The following is a 22,044-nucleotide window of genomic DNA, read 5'->3' on the forward strand; positions in this document are numbered from 1 at the left end:
GAGGAGTAAAGGGACTTCAAAGTAGCGCAGACACTTCAAAGTACCCACGGCTGAACCACGGCTACAAGCAAACCGGCACTTTGAAGTTTCACACTTCCCAGTTGCTGTGGGGGAGATTTAGCTTAATGAAGTGCTGCATATGCATTGCAACACTTCATAAGTAATCTCCCAACACCCTAATTACCATGTCCCCTTTGAAGGTGAGAGCTAGTCTGGACACAGGCAAAGTGTCACAAATTCAGGCCTAGCAGAAGCAGACACAGCTCCAAATAAATCTATTGAGTTACAAACACCAAACCTAACTTTAGTTCATAATGGCAATTTCTAATCAAAGACAAAGGTTGAAAGAAGATGATGATAGCTGCCTTCAGCTGCTCTTACTGATTTTCTTACATGCTTTTACTGCACAATGATCTCAGGCTTCTTTGTAAAGGGAGTTTTATAAACTCAGTCACTGACGATGCATCAGTCATGCATAAAAACAATCAAAGGACCTATGAAAGAACCACGGTAACATCTCCCAACAACCAGAACTTGCTAAGAAATATATCATTATAACCAGAAGTGCTGTTGTCCTACATGCATTAGAAAAGAGAAGTTACTCACCGTAGTAACGATGGTTCTTCGAGATGTGTCCCCCTGGGTGCTCCACAATAGGTGTCGGGCTCGCCCCGGTGCCGCAGATCGAATCTTTCCAGCAGTTTCTGCCGGACCGCGCATGCACCAGCGCGCGCTGCTCCCTTGCGCGCTCCCGGCAACGTGCGCGATCCAGTCCCCACCAGTTCCTTGACCAACCGCCTCAGATGCTCCTGAAAAACACTAAACAGAGATCCGAAGCGGGGAGGATGGGCGGGTGGTGGAGCACCCACGGGGACACATCACGAAGAACTATCGTTACTACGGTGAGTAACTTCTCTTTCTTCCGCGAGTGTTGCCGTGGGTGCTCCACGATAGGTGACTACCCAGCAGTAACCCAAGAAAGGAGGTGGGTAATTGGGTTATGTGCAGCTTGCCCCCGAAAGGACCGCTGTTGAGAGACAGGTATCCTCTTGGAATACCCTGTGTAGGGCATAATGCTTGGCGAAGGTGTCATAGGATGACCATGTCGCCGCTCTGCAGATGTCTTTTAGCGCAATGCCCTTGAAAAAGGCTGTTGATGCCGCCACCGCCCTGGTGGTGTGAGCCCTAGGCGGGGCCAGTAAAGGAGTCTTTCTAAGTTCGTAGCACATTTTTATACAGGATACGATGTGCTTCGAGATTCTCTGTGAAGAGAGACCTTCTCCTTTTGATCTGGGAGCGAGAGAGACTAGGAGTCTATCCATTTTTCGGAAGGACTTAGTCCTGTCTATATAAAAAGCCAGCACCCTCCTCATGTCCAGGAGGTGTAGGCGCGCCTCTTTGTTGGAGTTATGAGGCTTTGGATAAAACGAGGGTAAGACTATAGGTTCGTTAATATGAAACTCTGAAGAAACTTTCGGAACAAAGGCTGGATGCAGCCATAAGGTTACCGCCTCCTTCGAAAATACTGTGGAGGGTGGCGTTGCCATAACTGCCACGAGCTCGCTCACCCTGCGAGCTGACGTGACTGCAAGAAGGAAGGTCGTCTTTATCGTAAGGAGATGGAGCGAAACCGTGGCTAAGGGTTCAAATGGTGGTCCCATTAGCGCGTTAAGCACCAGGTCCAAGCTCCACGAAGGTGGAAGCGGTTTCCGAGGGGGGTACAGGTTTACCAGCCCCTTCGGGAACCAGGTAACCATGGGATGGGCGAACACCATGGGCCCTTCCTCTTCGTGTCGGAAAGCCGATATAGCGGCAAGGTGGACCTTCAATGAGGACAGGGAGAGTCCACCTCTCGTGAGGTCCAGTAAGTATTTTAATATTACAGGTATAGGCACAGCAAGGGGAGCTAATTGCTTGGTAGAACACCATGCAGTTAATCGAGTCCATTTCTGTTTGTAGGTCTTCCTGGTGGAAGTCCTTCTGCTACTTTCTAGGACTTGTTGCACTCCCTCCGTACATGTGCTCTCTAGGGAGCTGAGCCATGGATTAACCATGCTTGCAGTCGCAGGCCTCGGGGGTGTGGGTGCACTATAGACCCCTGGGCTTGCGTGAGCAGGTCTGGCGCCACCGGAAGGGGCATCGGTGGGCGGTCCGACATGCGCAGGAGTAAGGGGAACCATTGCTGTCGATCCCAAGTTGGGACTACTAGGATCATGTGGGCTCTCTCTCTCCTGGCTTTCTGCAAGACCTTGTGGATGAGCACTGTGGGAGGAAATGCGTAGAGCAGGGGGCCCTTCCACGACATCGCGAATGCGTCCCCCAGGGACCCCTGTCCCAGTCCTGCCCTGGAGCAGTATTGTGGGCACTTCTTGTTGCGATGAGTGGCAAACAAGTCTACCTGGGGAAACCCCCATGCATGAAAAATCGGTCGTAGCAGATCGGAACGGATCTGCCACTCGTGTGTGAGTGCGAAGTGCCTGCTCAGCTGGTCTGCCTTCACGTTGTGAACACCTGGTAAATACGAGGCTTTTAAAGTTATATTGTTGGCGATGCACCAGTTCCACAGCCGGACTGCTTCCGCACATAAGGCACGGGATCGAGCTCCGCCTTGTCGATTTATATAAAACATGGTGGAGGTATTGTCTGTATTGATCCCGACTACTTTGCCTTGTATATGGTCTCGAAAGTGTTTGCAGGCGTTGAACACTGCTCTGAGCTCCAGTATATTTATGTGCAGAGACTGTTCCGTAGGGGACCACAGTCCCTGTGTCACCTTTTCGCCCATGTGTGCTCCCCACCCTATGTGGGAGGCATCGGTGGTGAGAAAGATAGATATTTGTGGTTGATGAAAGGGTACCCGTTAGCATGTTCTTGGGGTTCACCACCATTGCAGGGATCTGCGCACCTCTGTCGTCGGCGACACCACCCTGAGGACGGTGTGTGCTGCCGGTTTGTAGACGCTCGCCAGCCAGTGCTGCATGCTGCGCATATGCAATCTGGCATTCTGTACTACGAACATTGCTGCTGCCATATGGCCTAGCAGCTGTAAGCACGTTAGAACCGGCACTGTGGGGCTGAAGGTGATGACTTGTACGAGGGAACCAATGGCGCGAAAGCGGGCATCTGGTAGATAAACCCTTGCTGTGATGGAGTTTATGCGTGCCCCTATGAACTCTATGTCCTGTGTGGGGTCGATCTTTGACTTCGCCAGGTTGATGACCAGGCCCAGCGAAGAAAACGTGCCTGCTGTAACGCATATCATGCGTACCTCTTCCTTCGAGGCCCCTTTCAGTAGGCAGTCGTCCAGATATGGGAATATAAACATCCCCTGTCTGTGCAGGTAGGCTGACACCACTGCCAGGGTCTTGGTAAATACTCTGGGGGCTGAGGAGAGGCCGAACGGCAGAACCTTGTATTGGAAATGTTCTTTGCCGACCATAAACCGGAGAAAACGTCTGTGAGCCAGATGGATTATTTTATGGAAATACACGTCTTGTAAGTTGAGGGCTGCAAACCAATCTCCATCGTCCAGTGCTGTAAGTATAGAGGCGACTGTGATCATCCGAAAGCGCTGTTTGCGCAAGTACCGATTGAGGCCTCGAAGATCTAGGATGGGCCTCCAGCCTCCTGTTTTCTTCTCTGTAAGGGAGTATCTTGAATAGAACCCTTTCCGTTGGAGTTGCTCCAGCACTCTTTCCACTGCCCCTATAAGCATAAGATGGTCCACCTCCTGCTTGAGTCTCGCTTCGTGGGAGGCGTCCTTTAGATGGGGCCTGGGTGATGGTTGTGGCAGTGGGAGCAACTGGAAGGGGATCGCGTAACCCGTGGCTATGATCTCCAGTACCCATTTGTCTGTGGTGATCTTTTGCCACTGGGCGTAGAATGGTTGGAGGCAATGATGGAACATTAGCTTTGGATGACATTGCGCGATGGTAGTGATAGTGCAGCCCTCGATCTGTCCGTCAAACTTGTTGCCTTTGGCCCTGCCCCGAGGAGGCACGGCTCTGTCAGAAACGTCGCCTGGGAGTTCTGTACTGTTGGAGCTGTTGATGCCGCCCTTGCTCGTAGCCCCTTTGGTAGTGAGCACGCTGGGGTTGATACGGGTATCGTCTTTGCTGAGGGTAATACTTTTTCTTCCTGTATGGAGGGGTATAAATCCCCAAGGTTCTGAGAGTAGCCCTTGAGTCCTTACTGGAATGAAGGACCGAATCAGTTGATTCAGCAAACAACTTCTGTGTGTCAAAGGGGAGATCAACGATCTTCGCCTGCAGATCCCTCGGGATACCCGATGTCTGAAGCCAGGATTCCCTGTGCATGACCACTGTCATAGCCGTTGAGCGTGCCGCCGTATCTGCTACGTCCAGGGCAATCTGAACTCCTGTACTCGAGGCTGCGTAGCCTTCCTGCACGATGGCCTTCAGCACTGGCTTCTTATCCTCTGGAAGCGAGTCCATGAGGGAAGTCAGCCTGGAGTAATTGTCAAAGTTATGATTCGCTAAATGTGCTGCATAATTTGCCATTCTCAACAGTAGGGTAGAGGAGGAGTAGACCTTTCTGCCGAATAACTCTAGCTTCTTGGCATCTTTGTCCGTTCCCCCTGTCTTGTACGGAGAAGTTTTTGACCTCTGTTGAGACGATTCCACCACCAGAGAACTTGGTTGTGGGTGACTGAACAGGAACTCCATGCCTTTCGCCGGGACGAAGTATTTCTTATCCGCTCTCTTGTTTATAGGCGGAGCGGACGCAGGGGTCTGCCATATTGTGGTAGCGGACTCCATAATTGCTTTGTCGAGTGGAATAGCTATTTTGGAAGAGGCTGGAGGTCTCAAGTTTTTGAGGAGCTTATGGTGCTTCTCCTGCACCTCTGCTGTTTGGATGCCTTGCGTAAAGGCCACCCTTTTAAACAGCTCTTGGAACTGTTTGAGATCATCTGGGGGGTGGATGTCTGTAGCCAGACATGAACCCCCCATTTGGCCTTTTTTTTTCCTCTCCCCCCACACTGGGAGAGAGAGAGAGAAATAAGCAGGGGAGACAGGCGGCCTTTGATGTCCTGGGAACACAGGTGTGCTGTCTCGCCCAGCCTCTCTACTATACGCAAAAACCAGACAGTGGATGGGCTAGCTAATGGCCGCCCTTCTGGCTGATCTCAGTAATTGACACGCCTTGATCACTTCCCCAGCCTTGATCACTTCCCCAGGAAGATTGGGGAACCCCGCCCATCACCTCCAAAGGTGCCCAATTGTCCACAATTCACAGGTGCAAATTGAGCCTTGCATCTTCCCTGGGAAACCTGGGGTTCAAAACATTCCTCCCAATTGGCCACTTAAGACCAGGAAGAAGCGTACGTGACAAAAGCAGTATAAAGGGGCTTGGCAGACCACCCTCCCTTTGAGTTTCAATCACCTACACCTGCTGGCCAGGTCTGGAATTAACTCCCGAGACTGGGGATGCCTGGTTCGTATCTACTTCTTCCCGAGGGACTGAGAGAATCTGGGTCACACTGGATCTAGGAGGCAGGGGTAAGAATTACACCTGTATTAAACTTCTTTCCTAAAGGAATTGAGGGAAAGATTCTGGTTTCACCAGGTCTAAGAGGCAGGGGTGAAAATCACACCTGCAACTTGCCTTTCTTGTGTACACATTAATTGTATTAGTCTAAGCTAGCTAGTTTGTTTAAAACTTTTCTTAAGTTAAATTGTTAAAAGTTAAAAGTTAAACCCTAACCCTTTAAAAACCACGGGTACTAGCTGTTTCGGGCTATAAACTGCTAAAACCATTAGCCTGTCACTCAAACCGTGGGAAGCCCTTACCTTATCTTTAAAATGCGTTTACCCCTTTGATCTATTAGAACACTGCGATCCTCCACTATCTTTTACATAGAACTGTAGAAAATTATTATCTTACCTATCAAACCGCAGGGGGTCCTTACCTTACCTTAATTGGCAAGCTGCGATCAGCAATGACCTTCTGTAATCATTAGTAACCATGAGAAAAATCATCATCATCCTGTCACTCACTCGGCGGCAATCTTGGTTTCATTCATAAATTGAGCGGTCAGTTTAAAACCCCCTTTTACACGTGGCAGCAGCTTCTGTTGTAAAATCGCTGCCAGCGGTTTCCTATTAACTGTTAGTAAAGTTATATACAAAAATTCACAATTGTGGTACTTTGGTCACTTGTCTTAGTTATATTGTTTCCATCTTTGTATAAATAAAAAGTAACTGTTAAAGCCTCTCTAAGTGTAATTTTCCTCTTGCTGCTGTGCCCGAACTAAGCACAAACCAAAGAACCCAGCCTGCCCTGGCTGCTTAGCGTAGCTGCTGGTGTAGCATCACCCCCCCTACTTTTTGCCTCACCAGACCTTTAGCTGGCACCTGGGCATCAGCTCACAACGTCCCCTGGTGCCGTAGCTTTGTCGGGGGAGGATAGAGAGGAACCACTAGGGTAAGCCTCTCTGGATCCCTCTGGGTCCTGTTGACGGTGATACATCTTCTCGCTGGAGGCTTGCAAGGGGAAATCTTGGGCTTCCGGAATCAACTCCCCCTGAGATATTTGCGTTTCCGTCCCCGTCCACGATTGCCCTCGGAGATAGTGAACCGTCTGAGGGGACCTGTCCCTGGGGGTATGCCTATAGTGTCTATGCCCCGCATGACAGGGGCGACCATGGCAACACGGGCACGGTTCCTGAGATGGAGACATGGACCACTCTCGAAGCGCATACCCCCGGCATCTCGGGGAGCGAGATCGCCTGGGTAATTGAGACAATGGTGAGACTGATTTGTGATAGTACTCCAGGGGGTCAAATCCCAGAAAAGGCGAGGGTGGCCCGAGCCATGGTGAGGCTGGCTGGAGGAACGGGGAGGGAGGCTCAGGGTAGACTGGGGGAGACCCCTGCCTCCTTGTTGGAGTTCGCAGCATAAGGGGAGGGCTTAGAGAGAGCAGCCCTGCAGCCCTGTCTGGAGAAGGGCTGCGTTGCCGGGTTTTCTCTGCTGCCTTTCCCCTCCCCTGTGGGGCTGACTCCACCCCTTTCTGCGCCAGGGATCTTGGCCCCGCTGTCGGTGCCGCGCTCGGCACGCTTCGCTGCAGTGCCGCGCGGGTGGTCTCCCTCGGCGCCTGCAGGCAGCGTGCCTGCGAGCTCTGTACCGTCGGCGCCTTGGGGTCTGTGCTGCTAGCTGCGGTGCCGCCGGTTCCAGCGCTTGCCTGGCCGCCGCTCTGCGCACAGTGCGGGCCAGCTGTTTGATTATCGGAGGCTCAGCCTCTGCCACGTGCGCTTCTGCGCCACCGCTGCTCGTCTGTGATTGTGGCTGGGGGCTATGTGCTGCACCCATCCCGCTCGCTGTGGCTGCCGGCAGGGATCGGGTTGGCGAGATTTTCCTCCATTTCTGCACTGACGGGGTGAGGGAAGCCGCCTTCCTTTTATGGGCCCCTGAGGGTCCCTCTTGTTGGGGCCGCTCCGGCACATCTGGCTGGAGGGCCTTGTCAAAGAGCAGCATTTTTAGCCGCATTTCTCTGTCCTTCCTTGCTCTAGCCATGAGCTTTGCACAGAAGGAGCATTTTTGGGTGATGTGAGATTCCCCCAGGCACCTAATACACTCACTGTGCCCATGGGAGGCCGGCATAGCTTCGCGGCATGACTCACCCTTCTTGAATCCTGAAGAGGACATTGCAGTGAGTCTTTGAGTTGTTAATAGGGTACTTAGCACCTTTTCTGTGCGTGTTCCCCTCTTGGACCCAGCCTGCCGCGGCAGGAGGCCTAACGGCCTTACGTCCCCGTGCCTCCGCTGCTCCTCTTGTTACTAAGGCTTTTATATACTTTTTTTTTTTTTTTTGCAATAAGAAAAATAACAAGCTAACTTAAAGACTGAAAGACTGAAAAGAAACTCTAAAAACACTTAAAACATTAAATACGCTGACTCTGGCCGCAGCCTGAGCAGATTCCGTCTGCAGCCGATGGCGGTCAAGAAGGAACTGGCGGGGACCGGATCGTGCACGTGGCCAGGAGCGCGCAAGGGAGCGGCGCGCGCCGGCGCATGCGCGGTCCGGCAGAAACTGCTGGAAAGATCTGATCTGCGGCGCCGGGGCGAGTCCGACACCTATCGTGGAGCACCCATGGGGACACTCGAGGAAGAATAAGCCACCTCAAAGGCTAAGCAGGAATAGAAGTCTTCAGATTTAACAGAAACTTCAAACAATTGGACCATGTCAAAATTTCAAGCTATCTTAAAAACTGTGCCAGTAATTTAACCATAATCTATACCTAGGATGTGCACCACTCATAGTCAGAATGGTATGTAGAAACAGCCTATAGCTGAATATTTACCTTCATGGTGGGGTCCTTCTCCACTAGAGGACGACAGTATACAGGCACAGGGACATTCTTCATGCGTGTGTCTTCTTGGCCACCATTGGGACTCAACTGTGTGGGGTTGGGGAGAAGGGACAGAAAATAGTAGAGAGATAGTTATAAGCCAGGCTATAACACTAGAGCTACAGCAATAAAGGCATAACAAAAAAAAACAAAAAAAAAAAACACACCATGAGCCTTGGAAAGTCCTTGCAGCTACTTACAGCCAATGCCTGTGTATGATTCTTCATACACCTTGTATGGAATGAAGCCTTAAATGGCCTGGGACCAGTATACCTGTGAGACCACTTCTCTCACCATGATACACTCCAGAATTATGGTCCGACTGTAATAGTATCTCAATGCCAGGTGCTCCGTGTTTCTGGGAGTGAATGAGTTACACCTGGCCTGGCCAGTACACTGTATTCCAATTCACTAAAGAGACCGTTTGTATCCCAAAAGCATGATGTAAGCTATTCAGTAGAAAACAATGATAACTGGAATTTCCTGCACCCCTACATTCCACAGTTGCCTTCCTAACAGCTTGAATGAACTTTACTCTTATGGGTAACCTTTAGAAAAATTCATCAGGGAATAACAACAAAGTAGGGCTGTCAATTAATGCACATTACCACCTGCAGTTAATGCAGGGCAGAATTACAGCACTAAAAAAATTAATGTGCATTAATCGCAGGTGTTAACTCACAGCCCTACCTTACTCTTCCCAGTGCCTGAGGCTGCTGTAATTTAAAACAGAGATTCCACTACTGCAGCAGAGAATGCTCTGGATTCCCTTCTTAGACCATTTACATGCTAATTTTGCAAGCCCTGACTTGCAGCCTGAATTTATGATGGTTTTTTACATGCCTCATGTAAGCTCAGGTTTGCTCAACCCAGCTGCCCTTTATCACCTATAACAAAAAGTTTGTGGGTTGATTAGAAAGTAGTTTACCAGGTACTGATGGAAGGTCAGAGCGGGAAAAGGTGGGAGGTGCTGGAATTATCTCTTGAAAGATTGCCCGCTTGCAGAATGGTAGCCATGTGAACACTTGGTGAAGATGGAATATATTGTCTAAGGAGCTAGAGAGAGCTCTCAATAAACATAAAGGTTGTGATTAAATTTTTCAAAAGGCCTGGAGCATACCAATATCCTTTATAAAGAAGATAAATAGAATGTTATGCTTCCCCTTACTCCTGTCCCTACACATGGGCCAGGTTCATGCTGGCTGGTTCACTTTCCGGTGTCATTTTGCCTTCTGCTGGAGGCACAATACCAAATAAAATCCTGGTGCTGCCATGAAAATGGCTCTTGTGGGTGCCTTCATCCCGTCCTAAAAACACTGAATGGGTCTATGTTAGCAGATCTCACTGCAAAATTCACACTTATAGGAAATCCTGTGCATGTTGAACAAAAAGTACATGCTGCCCCTCCTGCTGTATTGCTAATCCCAAGCATCCAAAACAGAGATTTTATTCATAAATCAGAAAATTTGTACAAAAACAGAAGTTGGGTTCTGTTTGCTTTCTTGGTTCTGGTTCCTTAGGGTTCACATGTTCAAGTGTTTTTTCTCTACAACCACGACGGCTAAATATTTTTTAACAAATAATTGTTTAACAGTGCAATTAATTACAATTAAAAAAATGAATGGCTTGACAAAGAACCTCAGTTTTTTTCAACTGAGAAGTCCAAGGAATAGAGGACTTTGAAGTTTATGGGAGATCCTCACCAGAGGAGAGATCAGCCATCTTACTGGAAGGTAAGTTGGTAAGAATAAAGGCTTGAATTAAGTCTGTGGATTGTTTAAGCCTTAGACACTAAAAAACATTTTTCATTGTGTGCGCTTCTAACCACTTCTAACTCTAACCTTTGAACTCACTTAAAAACAATCTTGTTTTGTTAAATATATTTTACTTTGAATTTAACTAAGCCCAGTGCTGTGTTTGACTTACAGTGAATGTGAACTGTAGTTTATGTGGCAAACTATGGGATAATGTACCTTTAAGGGAACAAACAAACCATAAAACTCTCTGAATGGTCCAGGGAGGACTGGACATTGCAGAACTTGTGTTGGTGTCACCTTGCCAGGTGTATCCAGAATGTGGCTGGGGGGTAACCAAGCTGGCAGTTGGAATCAGAGCTGCTTAGCTCACAGAGGCTACGTCTACACGTGCCCCAAACTTCGAAATGGCCACGCAAATGGCCATTTCGAAGTTTGGGGCACGTGTAGACACAGCCAGATACTTCATGCAGCCTTTTTGTGGGCTGGGAGAGTCCAGACAAGCACCACACGACTGAGCCTTTCAAAGCACTTAAGAGTTACTGGAAAGGCAATGACACAATCCCACACCAGGCCAGAATGCCCCAAGAATGTGACTTATTGTCAATACAGGCACAAATGGTATACTCCCTCTTGATCTAATGAGACCGGGTAGCTGGCAGAGCATTCTCTGCATGGGCCTCAGACAGTGGAATGCAATCTGAATCAGTCTGGTGATTTGTTAACTTTCTGGGCAAACTGCAGGGTTCCTTTGCTGGGCAGACCAGAGAGCTGACTCTGTTGGTCCTGGGTTTGCAGTTTTCAGTAACTGACAGGGTGCTCAGAGCCTGTGAATGAACTGGGTTCTGGCAGAAGAACATGAGTTACTAGTATTTGCAGACTGAGTTTGTCCAGAAAGTTCCATGCAAAGAACTCCCCCTCCAATGACTACAGAAGGCACAGAGAAAGGATTACTTTGACCCAAATCAATGAGACAGACAGCACGTGTCTACAATATCTTTAATTCCAATGCCATACCAAAAAACAGTAACTCTACCAACAGGCAGAGTTAGGTCTCTGCTGGTTTCATTTGGGATTGTGATAGCCTGTTCACCCTCCTCAGCCTTCCAAGTCATGGTTCCTACCTGCTTGTACTTGGCAGGAAGGCTCCAACCACAGGCCTGTAATCGACCGTCATCATTCCGCACATGCTCTCGGACCTGGCGGTATTGCTCACGCTTCTGTTCACGACGTGCAGATGATGTACAGTCACTGAAAAGAGAAGCAATAGTGTTACTTTTCAATTTATGCTTAAAAACAAAGGCAGAGAGTCACGGATGCTTTGCCATGGCAGGGAGAAGAAAAGTAGTCAGAAGTCAAAGACTATAAAGCAGAAAATAAGAGTGTCTTTGAGAAAAAGACGAGCTGGAAGCCAGAGAGATAAAACTCCTCCTGTTGAGACAGGGACTTAGGGAAGCCTTAAACTTTAGCTCCCTTCCCTCTAATCCATTGAGGTGGAACAGATGCTTGTTAGCTGAATCAGACATACCCCAAACTTTTCAGAGATGGAGAATCAGTTTTCAAGAAGCTGAACATTCATGGGAATCCCTTTGAATATCAGTGTAGCTCCCCTGAATTTTACTGAGCCAATGACCTCAGCTAGAAGATATTTGAAGTCTCTCCTTCCATTCCCATCAACTGCTTAAGTTTTTCCACATCTTAAAACCCTCTTTGTTGGCATGCTGAGAATGTGAACAGCTCCTTTGAAACTGCCGAACAAGTGACCAGCAACTAGTGCTGAAAGCAGGACCAAACTTCCACTCAGACACATGTCTACAGCTGCCAGTGTTCATGGGGCACCTAGAAGTTAAAAGTAGGTTAGAAGTTAAAAAGTTAATATGTTCAGATCCCCTATGGGCAGATGGGCTCCTGGTGCAAGTTGGTGGCTGCCCAGTGTATGAAACTGGATCAGGGTGAGCACCCAAGTCAGCCCACCTAGGGAGTTGTGAGCTACAGTGGAGCAGGATGGATGCTGAAGAGGCTGGGAGCACTCCAGCCCCCTCTGCCCCATGCTGAGAAGGAAAAGTGAGAGGTGTGCCCAGGGCCCCATTCTCTTGCCTGGGCAGAGCAATAGGGAGAGGTACAGTCCCTATCTTAATCCTTGCCTGGGGCATGTGGGCTGTGCCCTACCTTAGGCTGGGAATGCCATGTATGGTGGAGGGTCTCATGTATTCTCTTTTTGTTCCTTTTTTATGGAAAATAACGTAGGTGAGCTGTGGGTAGGGGGGCACTGAAGATGCTATGCCTAAGGGTGTGAAAGGGGTAAAGCTGGCAGTGGCTGTAAAAGTGACATGCTTCCATCTCTAGTTCAGAAGCCAAGAACATCACCTCTACAACTGGATTTCTCCAGAGACAGCACATCACCCTGTTTACAACAGCCCAAACCGTGATCTTAATCACAGAGACTTAAATTGGGGAAATTCCATTGACTTCAATGGAGTAACTCTGGATTTACACTGGCACAACATCAAAAAATTTGGTTCTGGTTATATTTTACTAACAACAAAGACTATCTGAACATCAGTCCCAACTCTCAAAGGGTTCTTTTAAATCTGTTCAAGGTACAAAGAGCAGCAGCAAAAGAACACCCTGGATGGAGGGTTCTCTAAGCTTCACTGCACTGCTACCCCATCTGACAACTAAGTCACTACCTGACCCTGGGGGAAGGTGCAGTCCAAGCCCCACCACCCCTAGTATGGGGAAAGGGGGCCTGTAGCCTGAGCCTCACCACACCAGATGCGGGGAAAGGTGGACAGACACCAAAGTACTACTGCCCTGGGTAGGGAATGAAGCTTGGACTTCAGTACTGGGTCCCAACACATCTAATGCTGGCCCTGGTGATCCCATGAAAATGAGGTCATGACCCACTTTGAGAACCACTGACATAAGATTTCTAAGTCTAGAGAGAAATTTTCCCATTCCTTTTCCAGTGCCCTTCCAGTATCTCTCATGAAAAGCTGCACAGGGAATAGCACTCTACATCACATAATCCAAACCCTTTATACGAAACTCAATAATTCCAGAGCTCAAAGCTGAAAATCACAGATCTTATGCAATGAAAACAATGCACTGAAGTTCACTGTAGCAGAGGCTCAAAACGCGGCAAATGAAGGGATTCTGCAGCAGCAGCAGCAGCAGCAGCTTAGTGGTCCTCTTTCATCACTAGAAGTGTGAAAATAAAATAGCACAGCCTGGCCAGTACTTCTAAAAAAGCACCCAGGAGTCTCCAGTTCAGCCTCGGATGAGACAGGGGCAAGAGTCTCTGTCCAGTTGCTGGAGGAGCCCTCAGTATTTCTACTAAAGTCCTCTCATACTCCCACACAGCCCATACAGATAATAGCACTAAGAATATGATCCAGATCTCGTGGGCAAATGAGTAATAGTAGGGCCACTTTGTTACTGGCTCATCTAAATGAAATCTCATCATGGCCTAAGCGGCACAAGATAAAACCAGAGATTTCACATTTGGGAAGACAGAGTGTGTATTGCTAATCTGCTAAGCCTGGCCCATTGAGAAGGAAGGGGTGAAACATCAAATGCAGATACGTAAGACCCTGGAGAGAGTTCACAGCTAAGGATAAACACCTTTCTTAACACGTAGCACAGGCAGGGGTTCATCTTCTTTATGGCACTGAATACTGTCTCATTCAAGCCACAGTCCTCTAAGAAAAAGCCCATTTTAAAGCAATTTTGTTGCCATTTGGCTGAGCTGCAGAGGGTTAGGCCAAGTTGTAGAGGGGTCTTGCTTTGCACATACAAGTGACTCACTCTTCAGGGAAGAATTCGAGGGTGCGGCTGCCAGAAGAGATTTGGCACATGGTATGGCTGCGGCGTTGGCTGAACCCAGCTGTGGTTGGAGACTTGTAGTGGATATTCACCGACGGGTAGTTCCTCTTCGCAGGCGGGGGGCTGGAGGAAGAGCTGAACAGGCGACTAAAGCTGGGGATGGACAGAAGCCAACAAATAAGAAAGAGAAGAGCAGAAGGAAAATGCAACACAGATTCAAAACACAGACGCAACAAGCACAAGAACAGGAGTCCTGAAAACCTATCTAAGGAATTCCCCACATTTGAGTGTAGTTTCCCTTAGGACTAGAGATGGGCATATGTTTACGTTTTGTTTCACCAGTGCCAGTTACCCTGTTCTGATCCATTATGATCACTGTCTCTTGGTGTAAACTAATTCTAAGTACATGTGTGAAAGTCCATTCCACCTCTCCAGTCTCAGATACAAGTAACTTCTAAAGGATTTATAAAATGAAAGTCATGTATAGATTAGACCAGATTTCCATTTTACCTGGACCAATGACACTTTTGGAGTAGAGAGAGTCAGATAACAGCTTATCATTTTGTCTCATCTCTATGTAAATTCTGCTTAAGGTACTATCAAGCTGGCGCTTAAAATAGTAACAGCGGCACTAGCCTCTTTTAAATCTACACACACCACCCAGTAACTTACAATTGCCAAATGGTGGACTTCTTCTTCTCCTGGACAGATGGATGCTCTCGGGAAGCTCTGAGGAAAATGTTTCAGAGAACCATTAATTTCAGTATCATACGAAGGAGATGTTTCCCCTTTTCCCCCAGATCAGGCCAGCTGGTTGGGCTCCAGCTGCAAAGAGGGGAGGGTGAAGACTTAAGAGTCCTTCATTCAAGAATTTATTCTGGCAACATGGTTCAAATTATGACATAAACAAAAGGAGAAGAGGGACAGCCATCTCCAGAAATGAAAGGCGCCTACAGCAGATTGTGTCTCTTTGTAGGTATGATGTGGAAACAAATGCTGTCAATGTAATGTGGCAATATTAGTATCAGCTCCAGTTGAGACCAGGGCCACAGTCAGCCACTGTTCACTGGGGGCTCAGAGATTTTTTTCTAGATGCAGACACAAAGATTCATTAATTAGGGGCCATCTTAACTCCTGATTTCCCATGTGTTCTAAAGACATATAAGAAACTCTAAGATTCTTCACAGCAAGCAGGACCAACTCTAAACACAAACACTCAGGGACTCCATGTAACTTAGGAAACTCATGCCCTCATTCTCTGCCCCACAGGAATCCGAAGAACAGGTTTAAAGCATCAGAAAGTTCACTATAATGTGAGAACCTTCACAATTCACTATCTAACTATTTTATTTGGGTACCATCAATTTTAAGTCCAAGCTCCAGGTGAAACGTGTCCAGATTCTGCATCAATCCCTACTGTACAGGAACTCCCAACCTCACCTGATCATCTCTGTCCACCTGACAGCTTCCTGTAGTTCCATGAGCCTCTCTTTGTACTGGTTCCGCTCCATCAGGACACGGGCCATCTCTACACGGGTAAAGCGGCGGCGCTGGGCTATAGGTATGTTGTCCTGCAGGGGGGAGGAGCATTGCTTCAGCCAACAAGAAATGGAAGGGGATGAGGTTAGTAAAAAGGAAGTCAGGAGATGAAAGACACAACTGTTAGTTGTCTGCCTATCTTGTTTAATGTTTCCCCTCCCACCTGAGGACTGCAGCCAAATGGCTCCAGTAGCACTTAGGGACAAAAAGCAGAAAACCCCAATAAAAACATTTGTTTGCTATGAGGAAGGAGGCATTTTCTCATTTTCAATAAACAGAGAAAATGGTGGGGCAGAGGGAACTGCAACTACTGATTGGCAAGAAAAGGCCTTTCCCTGATCATGTGGCATGACACACTCACCAATTCTCTCTCATAATTTGGACTATTCTCTGAGGAGGAGGCCAAGAAGGCACTCCCTCCCTCTAACTAATGCGGCATTGAGAAATGGATGTGGTCTAAATTTTCATGTGCAATAATTCCACAGCTAACTCATGTACAAGGCTACAAGTTAGCACGGGGTACAAGCATCCTGGGTTAAACGGCATGCTCAGCTACCAGTATGAGAACAGAAAAGCCAGTTGTAAGGGGAGCGTAGAATATCTTTCAGAATTAACTAGAAACAGACATAGGAGAGAGATGGGCATGCAGCCCCTGCAGTCAAAGAGCTCCCTAGCAGTAGGCTTTTACAGACAGAAATATACTAAGTGGTTCTAGTGGGTCAACCCTCAAAGCCTAAAATTCCAGTGTTCTTAGTGGTCACCCCTGAAGTCAGAAAAAAGGAATCACAGAAATTGCAAGGTGCATGCAAAGGCTGGCATTTGAAAAATCAGACAATTTCTGTATGGCCCAGCAGAATTTTCTGTGACATGGCAATTGTTCAGGTAAGATCTCCAGCAAGTTACAAGCACAGGGTTCAAGCTGGTTAGTTCCTCTCTGCCAACCCTCAGCAAGAGGAACTTACTCACCCTGTGCAGTAACAAGGATCCTTCAAAATGTATGTCCCTGTGGGTATTCCAGTCTAGGTGTCAGTGCATCCTCATGCCAGTGACTGGAGGTTTTTCCTTAGCAGCGCCCTGCCACGCAAGAACAGCAGGCACCTTATTGAGCAACTGGTGCTTGCTGACTTCGCACAATGTGTGACTCCCTCCATTCCTTCTCTACCATGGAATCCCATCAACAGAACTCCAAAGCAGAAGGTGGGAAAGTGTGAAAAGCGTGAACTGGGAGTGCTTTATTCCAGGTGGGCCTTCAAGGGTTTACTGGATTGGAGGCCAGACCTTGACCCAGACCTAGCCAGCATCATTATAAAAAGGCAGCCACAGAGAACACTGTGAGCGGCCAACAGGGAGTTTGCCTTGAGAGAAGCCCCATACCAATTAGCCTCTTTCTTACAGTTTGTTTCTCTTCTGCCCTGCAAGGCACCACTAAAAACATCTAAGAAAACTCTTTTAAGAAAGGGAAGAATAGATAGCAACAAGTCATTTGTTGTGACCTGCACAGCATATGCCATCTTTGTCTTCCTCCCAGAAGACAGGAGGGATTTTTGTCTATATCAAGTGCTAGCTGGTGCCATCTTGAAAGAAAAGGTTAGAGGACTTGAGGCCCAAATATCAACTCTCCAGTTCATCAGAGAAAGTGAAGACTTCCTCAACAGATGGCAGCATTTAGTCCTGCAGGCTGAGCAACCAGTGAGGGCAGTACAAACGCAGGAAGAAAACTGGAAGCATGCGATCTCCAGGAGAAGAAAGCCAATTCAGGTATCTCCAACTCCAGGGTTGATAAGCAACCACCTTCAGGCTCTCTGCATTGGTGCTATGGTGGAGAATGTCATGGCAGAGACCTCTCAGGGAAGGAATCAGAAGAAGACCCCGCAGACTGGAAAGCATGAGAGTTCTATGACCTCCACCCCCAAGAGAAGATGGGTGATGGTGGTCAGGGACTCCCTCCTAAGAGGGACAGAGTCATCCATCTGCCATCCACACCTGGAATCTCAGGAAGTCTGCTGCTTACCAGGAGCTAGAATCCGCGATCTAACAGAGAGTCTTTGAAAAATCATCAAACCTGCAGACTATTACTCCTTCCTACTTCTCCACGTAGGAACCAATGACACAGCAAAGAACAACCTTTAGCAGATCACTGCAGATTATGTAATTCTGGAAACAAAGATCAAAGAATATGGAGCACAAGTGGTGTTCTCACCCATCCTCCCTGTTGAAGTAAGGGGTCTGGTTAGGGATCGTCAAATTGTGGAAGTAAATGCATGGTTGTGCAAGTGGTGTTGGAGACAGTGCTTTGTTTTCTTCAACCAGGGGATTCTATTTCAGGAATAAGGACTGCTAGGAAGAGACAGCATCCCCTTAACAAAGAAAGGGAAGAGCATCTTTCTGGGCAGGCTCACCAACCTAGGGAGGAGGGCTTTAAACTAGGTTAGCTGGGGGATGTTGACACAAGCCCTGAGGAAAATGGGGGAAGGAGAAGGGTACAACAAAGAAGGAGCCCTGATTCAAAAGGAGAAAGTAGGGCAATCAACTAGTTATCTGAACTGTTTATACACAAATGCTAGAAGCCACAGAAACAAACAGGAAGCATTAGAGGCCCTGGCACATTCAAAGGAGTATGAGGTGATTGGAATAAAGGAGACTTGGTGGGATGACTCACATAACTGGAGCACTGTCATGGAAGAGTATACATTATTCAGGAAGGACAGGCAGGGGAGAAAGGGAGGAGTAGCGCTGTATGTGAGAGAGCAGTATGACTGCTCAGAGCTCCAGTATAAGGAGGAAGAAAAGCCAGTTGAATCTCTGGGTTAAGCTTAGTGGCATAAGCAACAGAGATGATATTGTGGGTTATGTCAGCTATAGACTGACAGGTCAGATAGATGAGGATCTCTTCAGACAACTAAGAGAAGCTTCCAAATCACTGTCCCAGATTATCACGGGAGACTTTAATCACCCTGACATTTGTAGAAAGACCAATAAAGCAACACACAGAAAATCCAGGAAGTTTTTGGAGACGGTTGGGGATAACTTCTTGGTACAAGTGCTGAAGGAACAAACCAGGGGCCATGCGCAGCTTGACCTGTTGTTCACAAACAGAGAAGAACAAGTGAGTGGCACCCCGGGCTGCAGTGATCATGAAATTGTGGATTTCACGTTCCTGACAAAAGGAAGGAAGGTGAGTAGTAAAATACAGACCTTTGATTTCAGAAGAGCAGACATCAACTCCCTCAGAAAACTGATGGGCCAAATCCCCTGGGAAGCTAATACGGAGGGGAAAGGAGTTCAGGAGAACTGGCACTATTTTAAAAAAGCCTTACTGAAGGCACAAGAACAAACCATCCCGATACACAGTAAGAAAAACAAATATGGTAGGCAACCAGCTTGGCTTACCAGGGAAATCCTTGGTGACCTTAAACTCAAAAAGGGATGCATATTAAGAAGTAGAAACTTGGACAGATGACTAAGGATGAGTATAAATATATGGCTGGTCAATACCAGGGAACAATCAAGAAGGCGAAAGCACAACTGGAACTGCAGCTAGCAAAGAATGTGAAGGGAAACAAGAAGGGTTTTTTTAGACATGTTAAATATAAGAGGGTGATCAGGGAAAGTACGGGGCCACCACTATATAGGGAAGGTAACCTGGTGACAGATGATGTGGGTAAGGCTGAAGTACTCAATGCTTTTTTACTTCTGGCTTCAGAGACAAGGTCACCTCCCAGACTACTGTACTAGGTAATTATAGAATCATGGAATGCTAGGACTGGAAGGGACCTTGAGAGGTCATCAAGTCCAGCCCCCTGCCCTCATGGCAGGACCAAGTACCGTTTAGACCATCCCTGGCAGACATTTACCTAACCTGATCTTAAATATCTCTAGAGATGGAGATTCCACAACCTCCCTAGGCAATTTATTCCACTGCTTGACCACCCTGACACTTAGGAACTTTTTCCTAATGTCCAACCTAAGCCTCCCTTGCTGCAGTTTAAGCCCATTGCTTCTTGCTTGATCCTCAGAGGCCAAGAAGAACAAGTTTTCTCCCTCCTCCTTATGACACCCTTTCAAATAACTGAAAACTGCTGTCATGTCCCCCCTTAATCTTCTTTTTTCCTAACTAAACAAGCCAAATTCTTTCAGCCTCTCTTCAAAGTCGTGTTCTCTAGACCTTTGATCGTTCTTGTCGCTCTTTTCTGGACCCTTTCCAATTTCTCCACATCTTTCTTGAAATGCAGCACTCGGAATTGGACACAATATTCCAATTGAGGCCTAACCAGCACAGAGTAGAGTGGAAGAATGACTTCTTGTGTCTTTTTCACAACACACCTGTTAATGTATCCTAGAATCATGTTTGCTTTTTTTGCAATAGCAGCCCACTGGTGACTCATTTAACTTGTGGTCCACTATAACCCCTAGATCCCTTTCTGCCATACTCCTTCCTAGACAGTCGCTTTCCATTCTGCATGTGTGAAACTGATTGTTCCCTTCCTAAGTGGAGCACTTTGCATTTGTCTTTATTAAACCTCATCCTGTTTACTTCAGACCATTTCTCCAATTTGTCCAGATCATTTTGAATTTTTACCCTACCCTCCAAAGCAGTTGCAACCCCTCCTATAGGTTGGTATCATCTGCAAACTAAATAAACCTACTTTCTATGCCAATATCTAAATTGTCGATGAAGATATTGAACAGAACTGGTCCCAATACAGACCCCTGTGGAATCCCACTTGTTGTACTTTTCCAGTAGGATTAAAAACTATTAATAACTACTCTCTGAGTACAGTTATCCAGCCAGGCTTGCACCCACCTTATAGGAGACCCATCTAACTTGTATTTGCCTAGTTTATTGATAAGAATATCATGTGAGACCGTATCAAACGCCTTACTAAAATCTAGGTATACCACATCCACTGCTTCTCCCTTACCCACAAGGCTTGTTATCCTCTCAGAGAAAGCTATCAGATTGGTTTGACATGATCTGTTCTTTGCAAACCCATGCTGGCTGTTCCCTATCAGCTTACCACCTTCCAAGTGTTTGCAGATGATTGCCTTAATTACTTGTTCCATTATTTTTCCTGGCACAGAAGTTAAACTGACCAGTCTCTAGTTTCCTGCTTTGTTTCTTATTCCCCTTCTTATAGATGGGAACTATATTTGCCTTTTTCCAGTCTTCTGGAATCTCTCCTGTCTCACATGATTTTCCAAAGATGATAGCTAATGGCTCAGATACTGCCTCCATCAGCTCCTTGAGTATTCTAGGATGCATTTCATCAGGCCCTGGTGAGTTGCAAACATCTAACTTTCATAAGTGATTTTTAACTTGCTCTTTTTTTATCTTCTAAACCTACCCCTTTCCCACTAGCATTCACTATGTTAGGCATTCCTTCTTCAGGCTTCTCAGTGAAGACCGAAACAAAGAAGTCATTAAGCATCTCTGCCGTTTCCAAGTTTCCCATTACTGTTTCTCCCTCTCACTGAGCAGTGGGCCTACCCTATCCTTCGTCTTCCTCTTGCTTTTAATATATTTATGAAAAATCTCCTTGTTTCCCTTTATGCCTGTAGCTAATTTGAGCTCATTTTGTGCCTTTGCCTTCCTAATCTTGCCCCTTGCTTTTTATCCCTTTTAGCTTAATCCAGAAGCTCTCAACATACCTGTTTCCTATGTCCATCTCCACCTCAGTCCAAGTGTGTACATTTTTAATATACAAGGCAACACCTCCTCCCTTTTCCCCGTCTATCCTCCCTGAGCAAGCTGTACCCTTCCATACCAACATTCCAATCATGTATTATTTCACCAAGTTTCTGTGATGCCAACAATGTCATAGTTGTATTTATTTATTAGTACTTCCAGTTCTTCCTGCTTATTACCCATACTTCTTGCATTTATATATAGGCATCTAAGATATCAATTTGATCTTGCATCCCAGTTTTGCCCTGACCCTTCTTTTTCTCTCCCATTATAGCCCTTGCTCCCTCCCATTTCTGACCCATCTCCCAGGTCTCCATCCTCTCTGCTTACCTGTTGGCTTACCTGTAATGCAGTAGGAGAAAGAGCTGGGCAGCCCTCAGTAGGGAAAACACCGGTTAAGGGCTATTTAGAAAAACTAGACACACACAAATTCATGGGTCTGGATTTCATGCATCCAAAGGTAGTGAGGGAATTGGCAGATGTCATTGCAGAGCCTTTGGCCATTATCTTTGAAAACTTACGGAGATCAGGAAAGGTCCCGGATGATTGGAAAAAGGCAAATGTAGTGCCCATCTTTAAAAAAGGAAAGAAAGACAAACCAGGGAACTACAGACCGGTCAGCCTTACCTCAGTCCCCGGAAAAATCATGGAGGGGATCCTCAAGGAATCCATTTTGAAGCACTTGGTAAAGGGGAACGTGATCAAGAGCAGTCAATGTGGATTCACTAAGTGCAGGTCATGCCTGACTAATCTGATTAGTGTCTATGATGAAGTAACTACCTCTGTGGACATGGCGAAGTAAATGGATGTAACACCTTGACTTTAGCAAAGCTTTTGATACAGCCTCCCACAACTTTCTTACCCATAAGTTA

General features: G+C 47.0%; 1 protein-coding gene across 19 annotated transcripts in view; it reads right to left on the reverse strand.

Moving 5' to 3' along the window:
* MAPK8IP3 (mitogen-activated protein kinase 8 interacting protein 3) overlaps window positions 1-22,044 on the reverse strand; it is a 144,555-nt gene that overhangs the window by 24,330 nt on the left and 98,181 nt on the right. For 13 of the 19 annotated variants that reach the window (XM_075011203.1, XM_075011198.1, XM_075011210.1 and 10 more), the window contains 5 exons: window positions 15,388-15,539; window positions 14,620-14,676; window positions 13,930-14,100; window positions 11,247-11,373; window positions 8,321-8,416 (listed from right to left, as the gene is read on the reverse strand). In XM_075011203.1, coding sequence (XP_074867304.1) covers window positions 8,321-8,416; window positions 11,247-11,373; window positions 13,930-14,100; window positions 14,620-14,676; window positions 15,388-15,539 — 603 coding nt within the window. The remainder of the gene's footprint in view (window positions 1-8,320; window positions 8,417-11,246; window positions 11,374-13,929; window positions 14,101-14,619; window positions 14,677-15,387; window positions 15,540-22,044) is intronic. The other 6 variants (XM_075011209.1, XM_075011207.1, XM_075011205.1 and 3 more) reach the window with 1 other exon arrangement.

This window comes from Carettochelys insculpta, chromosome 16 (genome assembly GCF_033958435.1).
Source record: "Carettochelys insculpta isolate YL-2023 chromosome 16, ASM3395843v1, whole genome shotgun sequence".
In the NCBI taxonomy this organism is placed as follows: Eukaryota; Metazoa; Chordata; order Testudines; family Carettochelyidae; genus Carettochelys; species Carettochelys insculpta.